The sequence below is a fragment of the Lagenorhynchus albirostris genome, chromosome 17 (assembly GCF_949774975.1).
Source record: "Lagenorhynchus albirostris chromosome 17, mLagAlb1.1, whole genome shotgun sequence".
Taxonomy (NCBI): Eukaryota; Metazoa; Chordata; class Mammalia; order Artiodactyla; family Delphinidae; genus Lagenorhynchus; species Lagenorhynchus albirostris.
The window spans coordinates 20,207,111-20,220,565 of NC_083111.1; the positions used below are offsets into that span (position 1 = coordinate 20,207,111).

At 42.5% G+C, this 13,455-nt stretch overlaps 1 protein-coding gene across 2 annotated transcripts in view; it reads left to right on the forward strand.

The window, feature by feature from the left end:
* ZFHX4 (zinc finger homeobox 4) overlaps positions 1 to 13,455 on the forward strand; it is a 158,922-nt gene that overhangs the window by 139,661 nt on the left and 5,806 nt on the right. For both annotated transcript variants that reach the window (XM_060128016.1, XM_060128017.1), the window contains exons 6-9: positions 1,182 to 1,315; positions 1,536 to 1,736; positions 2,491 to 2,608; positions 3,139 to 8,526. In XM_060128016.1, coding sequence (XP_059983999.1) covers positions 1,182 to 1,315; positions 1,536 to 1,736; positions 2,491 to 2,608; positions 3,139 to 8,526 — 5,841 coding nt within the window. The remainder of the gene's footprint in view (positions 1 to 1,181; positions 1,316 to 1,535; positions 1,737 to 2,490; positions 2,609 to 3,138; positions 8,527 to 13,455) is intronic.

Consider the following 13,455-nt stretch of genomic DNA (forward strand, 5'->3'; position numbering starts at 1 on the left):
GGTTATTTTGCAATAAGGTATAATTTGTTCATTTATATGAACCGTATGTGGATTGAAAAAAAATCAAGATAAATCTTCATGCACAGCATACAATCAGATTACGCCTAGACTCTATATTTACGCGGGGTCTGATAGCAATCAATGGTTTAGCTTCATTGCATTTCAAGATGTATTTGCACCCAGTTGTCCAGTGATAGTGTCCTCACCCTGGAAATAATTTAGTTGCAAATTGACTGGAAGATGGTGAAAATTGAAAGTTAAAATTAGAAATACTCATAATAAACAGCAGAAAAAAGGTCAGATGATGCCGCGCTATGATGAGATTGGAATGGCTGGTAAATGAGGTTTTGTGTTTGTCGTGAGATGTATGTGACATGCCTACCCAATGTCACTGTAATATCCAGCCTCGCAGAGGAGATTATCGGGAAAATTGATGCTGGAAAGAATTTTCTGTTAGATTGGGAAATTAGAATCACACTCTCTCCTTTGATGTGTGTGAGGCTTCTATACATTATGTTGCTCATCTAGGCAAAATTTTAAACTGTCTTTTAACACCGAATATTCAGATTAACCTCATAAAACAATTGTCTTCTTGATTTGGACTACAATGTTATGTGCACAGCCAACTGCTGAAACATCTAAAGCAAAGAATAAATCACAAAAAACAGCAGTGGATATGTAATGTATAATTTTAAAATCCTACATTCACCACGTAAAAACACTGTTTTCATTTGTGAATTATAACTAGTCAGCTCTTCTGAGAATTTTGAAATGTTTTCAGTGTTCCGGAATTTTAGAGACGAGATAGGTAATTAAACATAAGCAAAAATAATTATTTTCTAAGTTAGCATTTGCGAATGGGAGTAGATTTGCTTTAATGTGATAAAGCCGTACTGAGACACCAGAGAGCACGTGTTATTGATGAATCTTTCAAGGTCACCTACGGTTATCAAAACATGAGACAGGAGCACATTTTAAAATATATAAAGTCCACTTGGTTAGGGGACAAAGAGAAGTGTGATTTTTGTCTTTTGAGATTAGCATTATATAAAAGTGCTTTTCTGGTTCTTTGGTAATTCAGTGGATTTAGAGCCAGAGAGATTTGGAAAACATAATTTTTCTGATATCGACATTGTTTAGTCTTTTAAAATTGAAGTGTCCTATTCTTTTTTGGGAATCAGGAATAATCACACCAGAAAAGGAGCTAAAAGTCAGTGTGGCAGGGGGAACCCAGCCACTCCTGCTGGCAAAAGAAGAGGATGTGGCAACAAAAAGATCAAAACCTACAGAGGACAATAAATTCTGTCACGAGCAGGTAAATGTGTTTTCTTTTTCCCTGTACTGTGTAAATATGTTATTATTATTATTATTATTATTGCCCTTGATAATTTTAGAGCCTCCAAGCCATTCCATGCTGTTGAAATGTATGTAGACACTGATTGGCAAGGTAATTAACTCATGGTGTGACTTCTAATGCTCTGAAGTCATCAAAATCCATTAACTAATAGTGACCATGTTTATTCAATATTTTCCAGTTCTATCAGTGTCCTTATTGTAACTACAATAGTAGGGACCAAAGTTGTATCCGGATGCACGTTCTGTCACAGCACTCAGTGCAGCCGGTCATCTGCTGTCCCCTCTGCCAGGACGTCCTCAGCAACAAAATGCACCTCCAGCTGCATCTGACGCATTTGCACAGTGTGTCTCCGGATTGTGTGGAGAAGCTGCTTATGACAGTAAGGATACCAAATGTTGATGCATATGTGACATAATCTCTGTAAAGGTATCAACACAAAATCTGTAATTATTGTTTGATAGAAATTTATTTCTTCTGTGTAAGAGCATCAAGCTCTTACTGATTGTGTGGTAGGAATCACAAGTAAAGGCCCATTTGTTGTCTCTTGTGCTTTGGAGTAAACCCCAAACATGATACAAGGCATAGCTTATTCAATAACACAGATTTTGCTGACTTCTTCTCATGCCTGTAATGTTAATCAAATGATTCATGTGGGTACCTTGAGTTTCATATTTTCTTGGCTATCATTTCTTGGTTACAAAAACTTTCAAACCATATTTCTTAAATGTTTTCAATTTTTGTTGGAGTATAGTTGATTTACAATGTTGTGTTAGTTTCAGGTGTACAGCAAAGTGAATCAGTTATACATATACACTTATGGGTATACATATCCACTCTCTTTTAGATTCTTTTCCCATATAGGCCATTACAGAGTATTGAGTAGAGTTCCCTGTGCTATACAGTAGATCCTTATTAGTTATAAACCATATTTTTTAAAAAAAGAAAAGAAGAACACTGCATCACAATGGCATTGATCCGAAATTTGAAGGGAGAGCATTGGCCTGTAAGAGTCACAGAATGTCCCTGCTTTGGTTGGAAAGATGTAACTGGGATATGCTACTAACCAAGGACAGATGTGATGGAGTCTGTGATTTCTGGGGTACCTTTGCCATGAACCCCTTTGGTTTTCACAGGTGCCTGTCCCTGATGTGATGATGCCCAACAGCTTGCTACTGCCAGCAGCCACCTCTGAGAAGTCAGAGCGGGACACACCTGCAGCCATCCCAGCCGAGGGGGCCGGGAAATATTCAGGTATGCCAGCATCGGACCAAGACCTGCACAAGACACACTCAGGGCATTGCATCTGTGATGCTGGTCCAGCATTATTACTATCAAAGAATTTTTTTTTTTTTTAAATCACAGGGGAAAAAAAGTATGGCATTTCCAAAAGCCCTAGTTTCTAAGGCATATTTAATATCTAGTTATCTGTAAACTGCCCTTGGGGGACCTAAGTATCAATGACCAGGAATATTTTGTGTGTTCTAATTACTGAACATGCCGGTTATGGCCCTTGCTATCACGCTGCTGGTAGCATACTATAATTACCCTTGACTTATCTTCTTCCCTATGCTGAAATTCCTTGAGGTCAGGGGTGATTTCTGATTCACCTTTATACCCCAGGGCCCAGTACAGTGCTTACCATATAGTAGTTGCTCAAATAAATATTTCTTCAGCAACTCAATTTAGCAGAAACCTTTAGAAGCTCCTACTTAACAATATTCATTGGCGTTTGAACTGTAGACTTCCTTCCTATAAGCGATGTTTATGCTTTATTGACACAGGTGAAAGTCCAATGGATGACAAAAGCATGGCAGGTCTTGACGATTCAAAGGCTGGTGTGGAAATAAAGAGTGAGGGGCAGAAACCAACTAAAGAACCCACAGAAGTGCCGGAATGGAATAAAAACAGCAGTAAGGATATGAAAATCTCCGACACACTGCAGGATCAATTAAGCGAACCCCCAAAACGGCAACCACTCTCTGTTTCGGACCGCCATGTTTACAAGTATCGCTGTAACCATTGTAGCTTGGCTTTTAAGACTATGCAGAAGCTTCAGATACATTCCCAGTATCATGCGATTCGGGCCGCTACGATGTGTAACCTGTGCCAGCGTAGTTTCCGTACATTCCAGGCTTTAAAAAAACACTTGGAAGCAGGCCACCCCGAACTGAGTGAAGCTGAACTTCAACAGCTGTATGCCTCCTTGCCCGTGAATGGCGAACTGTGGGCAGAGAGTGAAACTATGGCCCAGGACGACCAGGCCCTAGAGCAGGAAATGGAGAGGGAGTACGAGGCAGACCATGAGGGGAAGGCAAGTCCAGCAGGAAGTGACAGTAGCTCTATTCCGGATGACATGGGCTCTGAACCAAAGCGGACCTTACCTTTTAGAAAAGGGCCAAATTTCACGATGGAAAAATTCCTCGATCCATCTCGCCCGTATAAATGTACAGTGTGTAAAGAGTCGTTCACCCAAAAGAACATTCTCTTGGTCCATTATAATTCAGTGTCTCACCTGCATAAGTTGAAAAAGGTTTTGCAAGAAGCTTCCAGCCCCGTTCCTCAAGAAACCAACAGCAGCACAGATAACAAACCCTACAAGTGCAGCATCTGCAACGTTGCGTACAGCCAAAGTTCGACCTTGGAAATCCACATGAGATCCGTGCTCCACCAGACAAAGGCAAGGGCTGCAAAGCTGGAGCCCAGCAGTCACGTGGCCGGTGGGCACGGCGTCGGAGCCAACGTTAATAGTCCCAGCCAAGGGATGCTAGATTCCATGAGTTTAGCAGCAGTAAGCAGCAAAGATGCCCACTTAGATGCCAAAGAATTAAATAAAAAGCAAACTCCGGAATTAATCTCTGCTCAACCTACGCATCACCCGCCGCAGTCACCAGCACAGCTTCAGCTGCAGCTGCAGCACGAGTTGCAACAGCAAGCTGCGTTCTTTCAGCCTCAGTTTCTCAACCCCGCCTTTCTGCCTCATTTTCCTATGACTCCGGAAGCGCTGCTGCAGTTTCAGCAGCCTCAGTTTCTCTTTCCATTCTACATCCCCGGGACGGAGTTCAGCTTGGGGCCAGATTTGGGCTTGCCGGGCTCTGCTGCCTTCGGGATGCATGGCATGACTGGAATGGCCGGGTCCTTGCTTGAAGACTTGAAGCAGCAGATTCAAACCCAACATCACGTTGGCCAAACTCAACTCCAGATACTTCAGCAACAAGCACAGCAGTACCAAGCCATACAGCCCCAGCTTCAGTCTCAAAAGCCGCCGCCACCGCCGCCGCCGCAGCAGCAGCAGGCCGGCAAATTATTGAAACAAGAGCAAACCGCCGCGGCCAGTGCCGACTGCCCCATCATGAAGGACATACCCTCTTACAAGGAGGCGGAAGAGGTTGCTGAAAAGCAAGACAAGCCAAAGCAAGAGCTCATTAGTGAAGGCGAAGGGCTCAAAGAAGGCAAAGATGGAAAGAAGCAAAAATCCTTGGAACCGTCCATCCCGCCGCCCCGAATCGCTTCAGGGGCCCGAGGAAATGCAGCCAAAGCGTTACTGGAAAACTTCGGTTTTGAGCTGGTCATTCAGTATAATGAGAACAGGCAGAAGGTACAGAAGAAGGGCAAGAGTGGGGAAGGGGAGAGTACCGAGAAGCTGGAATGTGGAACGTGTGGGAAGTTGTTCTCCAACGTCCTTATTCTAAAAAGCCACCAAGAACACGTACACGGCCAGTTTTTTCCATATGGAGCGCTAGAAAAATTTGCTCGTCAGTACAGGGAGGCCTACGATAAGCTTTATCCCATTTCGCCATCTTCCCCAGAAACACCCCCGCCCCCCCCTCCGCCTCCACCGCTGCCTCCAGCCCCTCCGCAGGCTCCTTCCCTGGGGCCTGTGAAACTGCCAGGCGGGGTCTCCGCTCCGCTCCAAGCCCCACCGCCCACTCCCCCGCCGCCCCCACCGCCCCCACCTCCCCCACCGCCCCCACCTCCCCCTCCCCCATCTGCTCCCCCGCAGGTCCAGCTGCCCGTGTCCCTGGACCTTCCGCTCTTTCCTTCCATCATGATGCAGCCCGTGCAGCATCCTGCGCTTCCTCCCCAGCTCGCCCTGCAGCTGCCCCAGATGGACACTCTCTCGGCCGATCTCACTCAGCTCTGCCAGCAGCAGCTCGGATTAGATCCCAATTTCCTGAGGCATTCTCAGTTCAAACGCCCACGGACAAGAATCACGGACGACCAACTGAAAATCCTGAGGGCTTATTTTGACATCAATAATTCTCCGAGTGAAGAACAGATCCAAGAAATGGCGGAGAAGTCTGGCCTCTCTCAAAAGGTTATCAAGCACTGGTTTCGAAATACGCTTTTTAAGGAGCGGCAGAGGAATAAGGATTCGCCCTACAACTTCAGTAACCCTCCCATAACCGTTTTGGAAGATATCAGAATCGACCCCCAGCCCTCCTCTTTAGAACACTACAAATCTGATGCATCCTTCAGTAAAAGGTCGTCGAGAACCAGGTTTACGGACTACCAGCTTAGGGTTCTTCAAGACTTTTTTGACACAAACGCTTACCCAAAAGATGACGAAATAGAACAACTTTCTACCGTTCTCAATCTGCCTACCCGGGTTATTGTTGTATGGTTCCAGAATGCTCGTCAGAAGGCACGGAAGAGTTACGAGAATCAAGCAGAAGCTAAAGACAATGAGAAAAGAGAACTTACTAATGAGCGGTATATCCGAACGAGCAACATGCAGTACCAGTGTAAAAAGTGCAATGTGGTTTTCCCCAGGATCTTTGACTTGATTACGCATCAGAAAAAGCAGTGTTACAAGGACGAAGATGATGATGCCCAAGATGAAAGCCAAACCGAAGACTCCATGGACGCCACGGATCAGGTGGTGTATAAGCATTGCACAGCGTCTGGCCAAACGGAGGCACCCAAAAACGCTCCTGCCCCGGCGGCAAGTTCTGGCTCTGGGACTAGCACCCCGCTGATCCCGTCACCCAAACCGGAACCGGAGAAGACGTCTCCAAAACCCGAATATCCCGCAGAAAAGCCAAAGCAGAGTGACCCCTTGCCCCCTTCTCAAGGCGCCAAACCAGCGCTGCTCTCAACATCCACTTCCTCAGACCCGCCGCCGGCCTCGGCCGCTCCGCCGCAGACACCAAAACCACCCCAGCTTATGGGAAGACCTCCCTCGGCCTCTCAAACCCCGGTCCCTTCCAGTCCGCTGCAGATTTCCATGACTTCTCTCCAGAACAGTCTACCTCCACAGTTACTACAGTACCAATGTGATCAGTGCACAGTTGCCTTCCCGACTCTGGAACTCTGGCAGGAACATCAGCACATGCACTTCCTGGCTGCTCAGAACCAATTCCTGCACTCCCCGTTCTTGGAACGGCCCATGGACATGCCCTACATGATATTCGACCCCAACAATCCACTGATGACTGGACAGCTGCTGAGTGGTTCTCTCACACAGATGCCCCCTCAGACCACTTCCTCCCACCCCACAGCCCAGGCCACAGCTGCTGCTTCCCTTAAAAGGAAACTGGATGATAAAGAAGACAATAACTGCAGTGAAAAGGAAGGCGGCAATAGCGGTGAAGACCAACACCGTGATAAACGCCTGAGAACCACCATCACCCCTGAACAACTGGAAATTCTCTATGAAAAATACTTATTGGATTCCAATCCTACCCGGAAAATGCTTGATCATATTGCACGTGAAGTGGGGCTCAAGAAAAGAGTCGTGCAAGTCTGGTTCCAGAACACACGAGCGCGAGAAAGGAAGGGCCAGTTCCGGGCAGTGGGTCCAGCCCAGTCTCATAAACGGTGTCCCTTTTGCCGAGCCCTGTTTAAGGCGAAGTCAGCCTTAGAAAGCCACATTCGCTCCCGGCACTGGAATGAAGGAAAGCAGGCAGGTTACAGCTTGCCACCAAGCCCTTTAATATCAACAGAAGATGGGGGAGAAAGCCCGCAGAAATACATTTATTTTGATTATCCATCTCTGCCATTAACTAAAATTGATCTCTCAAGTGAGAATGAATTGGCTTCTACAGTGTCAACACCTGTTAGCAAAACAGCAGAGCTGTCGCCGAAGAATCTTTTAAGCCCTTCTTCTTTCAAAGCAGAATGTCCTGAGGATGCAGAGAATTTAAACGCCCCTCCTGCTGAGGCTGGGTATGATCAAAATAAAACTGACTTTGATGAGACTTCGTCAATTAATACGGCGATCAGTGACGCCACCACCGGAGATGAGGGAAACGCGGAAATGGAAAGCACCACGGGAAGTTCTGGAGATGTGAAGCCAGCTCTATCTCCTAAAGAGCCGAAAACTCTCGACACTTTGCCAAAAACAGCAACCACACCCACCACGGAGGTCTGCGATGAAAAATTTCTCTTTTCTCTCACGAGTCCCTCAATATCTTTCAACGATAAAGACGGTGACCATGACCAAAGCTTTTATATCACGGATGACCCCGATGACAATGCTGACCGCAGTGAAACGTCCAGCATAGCTGACCCGAGTTCACCAAATCCATTTGGATCCAGCAATCCTTTCAAATCCAAAAGTAACGATCGACCAGGTCACAAGCGTTTCAGAACCCAGATGAGCAACCTTCAACTCAAGGTTCTCAAGGCTTGCTTTAGTGACTACCGAACTCCAACCATGCAAGAATGTGAAATGCTAGGGAATGAGATTGGTCTGCCCAAACGCGTGGTCCAGGTGTGGTTCCAGAATGCAAGGGCAAAGGAAAAGAAATTTAAAATTAACATAGGGAAGCCTTTCATGATCAATCAAGGTGGCACGGAAGGCACCAAACCAGAGTGTACCCTCTGTGGGGTGAAGTACTCCGCCCGCTTGTCCATCAGAGATCATATTTTCTCCAAACAGCACATTTCAAAAGTGAGGGAGACCGTTGGGAGTCAGCTTGATCGGGAGAAAGATTACTTGGCTCCGACGACCGTTCGACAGCTGATGGCACAGCAGGAACTTGACCGTATAAAGAAAGCTTCAGATGTGCTGGGCTTAGCGGTACAGCAGCCAGGCATGATGGACAGCAGCTCCCTTCATGGCATCAGTCTGCCAGCAGCCTATCCAGGACTCCCCGGCCTCCCCCCAGTCCTTCTCCCTGGAATGAACGGTCCATCCTCCTTGCCTGGATTTCCACAAAATTCAAACAGTAAGTCATTTCAAGGAGTCTGTCTAATTAATTAATTGATATTAGGCAGCCAATGACATACAACCAAGAACAGGGTATGTTGGATCTCTTTTAATTTCAGTAAGTGAAACCATTATGTTATTTGAAATACATATTTTAGTGGCTATAGTTAATAACTTATAGAAATAAGCCAACCTGCACATATGCAGAAAAACAAAGACAAGGTAGATCAGAGTCTCAGAAACATATTATTTATATCATTATATCTTTATATTTTAGAAACATTCCTTTAATATACTCATTTCAAAACTGATTTCAAACGGCATTTCAGCACAGGCACGTGGCACAAAATTTGGTATACATATTAAGAAAGTGAAGCATTAAGTAATATATCCATTGGTTTCCTAATTTATGTAATTTCCAAGAGACACTGATTTTTTTTCTTTTGGCTTTGTACTTTTGGGGTTTCTTTTCCCCCTTAAATGCCAGGAAGTTCAAAAGCTAAGGGCCCTCTAGCCACAGGAATTCTCCCGCTTTACACCTAGGAGGTAATAAAGCATATATATGTAAAGTTTAACTACTAAAAATATGACTTCTGTGATCATTTGTAACTTAGTATTGCTATATGGTTTTGCTTTTAGTAGCATTCATTTTGTTACTTGTTATTTATGTAAATTTAGAACCTTAAAAATACATTTATATTACTCCATGCCTTTCCACCACCACCCCTAGCCTAGATTTATAATAAAGACAGACCAAAATGGTAAAACTGTTTGAGGCAATCCCCGATGAAGAATCCAATTCTGTGTTTATCAAGAGAAATGCAATTTGTATAGTTTAGGTTCTGTGAGTAAGTATAGGTATCCAATTATCTTAGGCTGAAAAAAATTGAAGATAGTGTGCGAGGCACCCATGTAGCTACACATATAACACAAGTTGTATATCATCCAAAATGGAAAAAAAAAATGCTTCTAGTTTCTTCTTTAAAGTAAGTTTTATTTTCCAAATTAACAGTACATTTTTAAAAATTTTTTACAAGGAAATTATGACATTCCAAAGAGACATCTAGAATGAACTAATTACATTTATCTAGAAAGTTTCCAAAAACGCAAAAGGAAAGCTTTTTTTTCATTTTCCAAATTGGACTTTTACATAAATGTCAAACTTTTCAATTTCATCCTTCTCTTATGGCGATTTACATTTTAATGTGACTCTGGAAGATATTCCCATTTTAACTTTTATTTTGGGAGACATGAAAACAATGATATCAAATGACCCTTTGGCTACTGATAGCTCATCTGATTGGTTCCCTGTCCAGAATGACTTGTTGACATTAGAGAGAAGCAGAATGAATCTGCACATATAAAAAGTTTTACCAAGAAAATTTCTGCGAGGTCCTTTCCTTTAACTATCACACTAGCTACCTTCCCCTGCCCGCCTATGAAGGTATTAGTCTTCTAGTCTCACTTTATATATCACTGTAATTATTAATTGACATCTAGAAAAATGTCTTATGTAGAAAGACTCCTGTGATCAGTTACATAAAATAGAGCTTTTCCACATAATGTCTAATGTGGAAAAATTCCATGAGCACTTATATATAAATTTTATAATTATGTAAAATAGAATAAAATTTGATATTTACAATTGGCTAAGAACACTTGAAGTATCTGTGCCTTTAATGTACAAGTCAGCTTTGATTGATGATCCTATGTAGTCACCCCACTAAGTGGTGGTCAGAACATCTTGTTTTTCTCTCCACTGGATCAGAAGGCCTTTGCTTGGACAACAGGTCCTTCCCTGACTACCCTTCTGGTTTGTCACTCTGAAACTGGTACCCTGAGGGCCTGTACAAGAGAAAGCCAGGAGGGAGGAGAGAGAAGATATTTATGAAATATTTCCTAACCTTTCTCCTCATTCTACACACCATAAACATAATTTACATCCTCCCCCTGAAATATAGGTCCTTTTTATAACTCTCAGAATTGTGGGAAGATGTTAGAGGCAGGCCCTCCTCAGAGAGCACTATTTTTAAATGCATCAGGTACTGAGGGCACCACGTATCTGCTGCTTCATTAAACCATGGACCAAGACAGACCGGAGAGTGTAATAAAGAGAAAAGGTCCAGGAACATACCTACTGGAATTTGCAATTTCTCTTGAATTAGTTCTTTGTTTGTGAAGGAGTTTAAACATTAGCACAGCAGAGTTATCAGCAGGATCCCATCTGAGAGCCTGAATTCCCACACTTCCAGCTCACATCTCTTTTAGGTTAATTGATCTGTGGTGGGTAAAGCTGAATATTTTAATCATCTCATGGAGTAGAGCTGTGGCTCTCCATCTTTCTATCAGCATCTTTCTACTGTATTATTTTTCATCAAACAAATATCTCCATTGCTCTGTGGAAGAAATAGACAGACTAGCTAGGTGAAATAAAAGAAGAAAATTGCTTCATAAGTAAAATATTTCTGTATCTCTCCCATGCCCTGGGCTCTTGTAACAGTTTGTTATCTATATGAATAAACTTTGACCAGTTTGATGTGTTCACCTTGGTCCCATTTTAATGGGATTTAGTTATGGAAAAGGCTTCATTTTAAAGACACCCCCATCCCTCTGAAGGTAGATTTCAAGGTTTTGTTCCTAAGAAAATCACTAAAAAGGGACTCCATTGAATGAGATATGCTGTAAAGTAAGTAATAAGTGTGATTCCGAAGGCTATACCCCAAAATTGACTTAATTGCAGTGTACATGTTCAGTTTTAGCATTTATCAACCTCTAAATTTCCTGATTTAAATACCCATTTTATTCCTTTTTTTGGTGGAATTCCTGTTCTGTTTTAGCAGCTTTAATTCTCATAAAACCTCCTTACCATACTTCCAAGAAATCTTCAAATTATTTAGTCTTTCAAGATCACAAAGAAAACCCTTTGAAGAGTAATATCCATCATGTGTGCCCGCTTTCTGAACAATGACTCAGCCCTGTGTTCAGTATCACTACTTACTATCATTCGTGTTTGATAAAATAAATTATTTTATACTAAAAACTTTTCCCACAATTGTCTTTTTCTATCATGATCATATGCAAAAAGGGAAAGTGACAATAGAAAATCACATGCCTGTACACCTGGAAAAAGAAACCTTTAAATTTACATTTTATCCTTTAGGATGTTAGCTTCTTTTGGTTAGGAAAATAACTTGATTTTCTATTTTTAATGTATTTACTTTCTTGTTTTAAGCAGTGTCTGATTTTTATGTGTTCCATTAGTCTTTGGAAATGCTGCCTAACCCAATTCCCTTAAATGGAACTTTAGAACATGGCTTTTGCATTTTTCTCATACTTCAGTGTAATTTACTAGCACTTTTGGGGTAAATCTAGATAAGAGTAGGTCTTTAATAATTTTAGCACAATTGTCTTTGGCCCATGTACTTAATTAGTTTTATTTTCCACCTCAATAGTAAATTTTTCCTCTGGGACACCTAGACCAAAGCAACTTGGGGAAAAGACACTACCTCTACGTTCATGGTGAGACAGGCATTTTCTTCTGAAAAGCATTACTTTGGGGAATAGGCAGCTGTTTCAGGAAAACAAAACCAAATAAAATGATGGTAAAAACTTTCATCTCTCTGTGAAATTTCAGAGAATTGGAGCAGGAGTTAGGGAACAGGAAAGAATGTAACTTTGTAGTTACTACCACTTATTTTGCATCCTGATTACTGTTCAGTTTTTCTCTTCTATATGTGGTTTTCATATATCAGTTGGCTACTGAACTTTTGACTGCAAACTTCTACAAGTTTATGTCTTTTATTAGTAGACCCAATGTACATTATTCATTATCCTTAATCTGTATCTTTTTTCCTAAAACTTTTACTTAACAGCTGATTATTTAAGTCAGCTTATTCCTCAAGATGTTGCATTCTTAAAAACCTCTGGTAGTCTTTAACTATAGTAGTTAGGATTCCTATGGCAGTCTTCTAAAAATTTTCATTCCTTCATTATATGACCTCTAGATAGGAATTTGTAGACCTCATCTGATGGGAAAACCTGAGTCAACAGCTACTGATCTACTTGCTTTCTAACTACCACTGCTATTTTTTTGTCTTAGTTCCTTAAAATTTCTCTTGCCTTAAATTCTCACATCAGAGAGATAGGTGATTCAGCAATTTCTTTAGATTTAGGGGGGAAAGCGCTTAGGTGGAAAGGGGTGCAATTATTGAGTACGAAGTCTAGATGTACTAGACCCAGAAATAAGGTAGGCTTTATGAGTCGGCAGAAGAAGCTGGCTACCAACATAATGTCATCCTGACAATGCAAGGAAGGACCTTCTGTCCTTAGTAAAACTTCTTCTGCCGGAATCACTCATGCCTGAAATTCTGTAATTAGGTATTAATTCTTCTGACTTAATACATTATCCTCTGTTAAGTGGACAGTAGCGTAGAATATCATGAAATCAGAATATCATAGCAGAAGAAACCTCAAGTTATCGAATCTAGTATATATTGATCCTTTTCAAAAATAAGTGTATTTATATCTCCGGTTTTTTTCTTGCAAATAAAATTTTATAGAGAGGCAAGTGGAAAGCAGATCAAGATACCAGGCATCATAGTGTAGGAATAAAGGCAAAGGAGTTGTTGGTTTGGGCCCCCAAAAGCAACTCCATTGCTTCACAGTTTTGGGCTGTGTCTAAGTCCCATGGAATCCGAGAAGTCTATCATTCTAATTTTTTATTTTTTTGCGGTACGCGGGCCGCTCACCGCTGTGGCCTCTCCCGTTGCGGAGCACAGGCTTCGGACGCGCAGGCTCAGCGGTCATGGCTCACGGGCCCAGCTGCTCCACGGCATGTGGGATCCTCCCGGACCGGGGCACGAACCCGCGTCCCCTGCATCGGCAGGCAGACTCTCAACCACTGCGCCACCAGGGAAGCCCTATCATTCTAAATTGGATTAAAGACCCA